A 4675-nucleotide genomic window follows, 5' to 3' on the forward strand; every position below is an offset into this window, starting at 1 on the left:
GAGTGGTACTGGAATAGTGAAATGGGATTACAGAGAAGAGTACAAAAAAAAACGAAAAGGAGGAAAGAAGATATCCTCTTACCCCTGGGTGCCCCTTTCTACGTTACCTACGCCCCCAGTCACATTCACGCACGGGTAAACCACATCTGAAATTCCTCGCAGCGAACATTTCTGGGCATGTATTTTTCATTCATACAAAACATTACTCGACAAATCACACTCTTGTCAACACAAAACTCTACTCATCATCGTCTTCTATCCGGCGACTCCTGAGGAGAAAAAAGGAATCTCGTCATCATCTCCCGATTACGTCGTAGCGCCATGGGCCCCGACGGCACGTCATCAAATCCCTTCGACGGGCTGCCTCCCTCATGAGCATCGAGGTGTTTCATGAGTGTTCGCCGCCCTGACAACTTCCGCTTTACCTTCTCAAATTTCACAAGACCGTAAGGACTGCGACCCTTATCCATCAGGTTACCAATTTCAATAAATTTAGGAACATCGACAGTCCAAAACATACCAAAGACAGTGTGCTCCGCCTCCCACAGCAATACAGACTTGGTATCGGGGTTGTACGCCTTTATCAGTGCTGCACTGCGGCCAAAACCCACCACGTCATGTGCTATGGCAGTGTCGTAGTTCAGGAGGAGAACTGTGTTATTATTCTCCCGACGTGTGGCATCTCTAAGAATCGAATCGATATTCCCTTCCGTCACATCCTCCATGACCTCCACATGCACAAGCCACTCTTCATCATTGTGTTCATCGATTTGACTGTCACTTGACCCCCTTGTAGAATTGCGAGATTCCAGAAACATGCGGCAAATCTGGGCGAGAAATACTGTATCGATTTGCTTGTTAATCACTGAAAGAGATACATCCACGTCACGCCACGCAAATGCCTGAGTCCCCCGGCGACGTTGACGGTTCATTGTCTGAAGGTACGCCTCGTAAAATATCTCCTCTGGTGAGTAGAAGAATCCAAGCTGGGTGAAGGCGCACGAAAGTGCCTGGAAATGCGGCGATGGGCTAACATGGAAAATGTTCCGTAGAGGCAGCATACGCAACGGTGTTTCTCGAGAATACTCAAGTGGAAACGATGGTGCCGGAAGAGTCGTGCAGTGTGACACTTTAAGGAAGCCACAACGGCGGTGAACGGTGTCCGCATCATGCATGGCCCTGAAGAGAGTGTGGAGGCACACGGACCATGTGCGGAAGTATCGGTTGGGATTCGTATCCATCACCGTCACGCCGCCGGTTGCCTTATTGTAACCAACAACTAGGCCTGTGGAACCAAATGGACGGGAGTCACCGAACACCTCAATTTCATTTGTGTTGAACAACATGACGAGGGCCTTGCCACGGTCCGCCAAGCATTCCTCCATGATTTGTTCAAACTCCTCGACGGTTACACGTGCTTTGTTGCCGTTTCGCCTGTCAGTATGATAGGCCTTTACGCTTACATTAAGACCGACATGCTCCACGTACGTCGTGAGGCAAACAGCCATTGATTCAAGCGTGAAGTAGCGCAGCATCAACGACGATATTTCGAAGGGTAGGGCAACAATAACGTCTTCAAATGTCGTAGGACAGCCCAACTCCGTTAAAGTTAGCGCAATCATCGTTGGGCTCAATGGCAATGATGGAAAACACAATGTTCTCATCACCTCCCTTCTCGTCACACCGAGTGCATCTTGGTCCCTTAGTAGAGCGAGGTATCTTTGCACAGTTGGATCCACGCGCCTCAAGGCCCCAACCCGCGGAACCTGCGATTCATGTCCCAAAGGCAGCGAGTCACACCATGTCTCATCATGACTTAATCCCACATGTGTGCTGGCTGCGGTGCGCTTGGAGAATATAAGGTATCCGTTTGAGGTCATAGCCCGATGCAGGCGTTCAAGTGAACAAGTCCAGAGCTTCATGAACTTCTTCGGGTGCGCATCAATAAGCGACACCACCTGTGACTCCTCATCATAACCGGAGAGCACGCACCACTGGGGAGTATTGCTGACGTACAGGACATTGTGCGCAACGTTAGCATTATACATAATCACCATGACGTGCTCCGGGGCGTCAGGATCCTTGTTTGCATTCTTTACGTCGGTGAGAATTGACTCCAGCTCGAACACAGAGATGGTTGGCACCGCGTCTTCTCGAGAGGTGTTTGTGAGAATAGGGTAAATGGAGACATCGTAATTACGCTCCGTAAGGCGGATGTACTCTCGCGCGTATTTGAATACCTCTCCCAACGGCAGCGTGCTGTCGATGAGCACCTCTGCTGGAAACTTCATGGTGCGGACAATATCCGAAACTGGTAGCCCATTACCGTGGCCGTGCGCACTTGCTCTGTCACCTCCGAGAAGGTGCATCGCCCACGCAACTGCGATGATGTGAGGGCTGGTGTGGCCTGAGATGGCAGAGGCATGGGTTCCCATAGATGTCGTGCCAAGTACATTTCCTCCCGCCAGTTCAGGCGAGAACATGGATTGAACTTCGTCGTGGGACATCACCGGCACGCTATCCTTGCGAAAGATACGCATGAAACCACGCGCTCGTTCATTCTCCAACGGTACTGTCATCGCCTTGAAAAGGGCTGCGGCAGGAACTTCAAACAACCTTACGTGCAACTGATCATCAACGATACCTTCTGCGAGGGTAACCATCAGCTCCACTACACACCGCACCTCCACAATAACAGCGTACACTCCATTGTTATTTTTAGAATATTGCCTCTCCTGATCCCTTAATCCAACACGGATAGAGTCTGCGAGGGCGGAGACGTCGTCATCTCCATCCACAAAGTTATCAACGAATGTTTCCTGCTGGAGAACGTATGGATCATAATTTACAATGCGTACTGCTTGAATCTGCTCTTCACTGTCGTTGGCTATGGCTTTTGTGAACTCGTGCAACTGCATGCACGTCTGCCGATCGCCCACCTCGTTGCGACCAAGTTCCACCTGCCCAACGACGGGCGAGATGTCAAAATGGACAACAGAAAGGCCATACTCGTTCTTGAAGCGATTGTCAACATCAATAAACTCACGGAGAATGTCGCTCATGACCTGTAGTGTCTGGACACCGCTGTGGAGGTAGTGGAGGGGTAAGTGGACAGCAAAAAATATATCTTCCATGGTAACGCACTTTTTGCGATCCCTGCAGCCGCGCGCACCTCCGAGAAGGTAGGAAAGAGCAACTGCAGCAGCACCAAAGTGGCCGCATTCCATAATAGCCTTATGCTCGTAATCCCGCTGCACCTCGTAACTCTTGAAGAATGCCATACGGGCTTTGCGAATTTCTACCACCTGTTGGCGGCTTCTGTGTTGACCTACAAGGGATCCAGTCCTCGATTGCTCCGCATTGTTAATGTTACTCGTGTTGCCTGATTGGTTCGTTCCCCACGACCGCCCGTTGTTTTCGTTGGGCGTTTGGTTCTGTCGCCGTGGGGGCTGGTGCTCGGTACACGACGACTCAGAGCCCCCAGCTGTCGTGCTGAATGAAACCTGCGAGGACCGACACGCTCCGCGCATTGAACCCTCCAATACCTCTTCATTTCCACTGCGCGCGTCTTCTGCACCGCCGTAGTAAACCCGATCCCTTTCCATTGCACGGCGGCCTGAATTTGACACCTTCTCAAGTGCTGCCAGAGCGGCTTCCCACTTCCTGAGGTGCTCCTCAGTGGAGGCACGGGCATTAATTTGGCCGTTCCCCATCTGTCAGATTTCACCCTAAACCGTCACTATTCTACACCCCGTTTCCGGAAACTCGCTTGATCACTACCTTTAGCCCGTAGTGGTAGAGACACTGCTTCAATAATAAGTTTCGAAGCCACACCCTTTCCTTCTTACTTGAATACAGCGTACAAGAGTACATATAAATGGAGGTAGACAAATATAGGCATGGTGACATACAAATCAAAAAACTGACCTGTACGAAGCGACGTACAGGAGTAAAGGTGGTGACGGTGAGGGGAAACAACGAAGAGGAGGAAAAACATCGAAAAAAAAAAATTCTGCCCAACGGTTGAAGCAAACAAATCTCTTAACGTGCACTGCTCCTCTTGTTATAGGCAAAATTGCAGAAATTTTGCTCATGTGTGGCGGGGTTCCGCGCACAGCGCTGCTGAATAACAAGATTTGACGCCGGCGGCATAAATATCACAAGCAAAGCCAAATAGAACCCGTGGGTGTTTTCACGGTCCCCAGAGGGATTTATATCTTTTATTTTTTTTTTTTAGTCTCCGTTATTGCTAATACTCATCCTTCCCTTTTCTCATTTTTCAACCTAAAAAATTAGAAAAGGAAGCGGGACATCTACGTATTTATTTATTTTTTTTTACAAGTTAAAGAAAAACGAGGAGAACCAAAAGGAGGAGAAAAACAAGAAACAACGACAACGACAACAACAATCGGAGACGCGGCCGTTGTCCACTTCCCATTGTGGGTTACACTAATCGGGGAATAACAACAAAGATTTAGCGAAAGAAGAAAAATGTGTGTTTTTCCATCAGCAAACAAAAACAGAAATCAGCTAACAGGAGGAGGCCGCGTATAGCGTTCTCCCCTCACTCCTTTCCCTCTCGTTTATTTTGCATTTTCATTTCTTTTCACTTTCTAAACAAGGGAGGAACAGCGCCGAGAAGGTGGAGAGACCACAACAAGCAAAAAAAAAAAAA

At 49.1% G+C, this 4675-nt stretch overlaps 1 protein-coding gene across 1 annotated transcript; it reads right to left on the bottom strand.

Annotated features, from left to right (window-relative positions):
* Positions 1–245: 245 nt before the first annotated feature.
* Positions 246–3713, bottom strand: TEOVI_000417200 (Phytochelatin synthase, putative; the record flags this gene model as incomplete). The annotated part of the gene is made up of 1 exon (XM_067226969.1): positions 246–3713. The coding sequence occupies one exon, from the start codon at positions 3711–3713 to the stop codon at positions 246–248; it is 3468 nt and encodes a 1155-aa protein (XP_067083070.1).
* Positions 3714–4675: the final 962 nt, after the last annotated feature.

The sequence above is a fragment of the Trypanosoma equiperdum genome (genome assembly GCF_001457755.1).
Source record: "Trypanosoma equiperdum strain OVI genome assembly, contig: ctg_878, whole genome shotgun sequence".
NCBI lineage: Eukaryota > Euglenozoa > Kinetoplastea > Trypanosomatida > Trypanosomatidae > Trypanosoma > Trypanosoma equiperdum.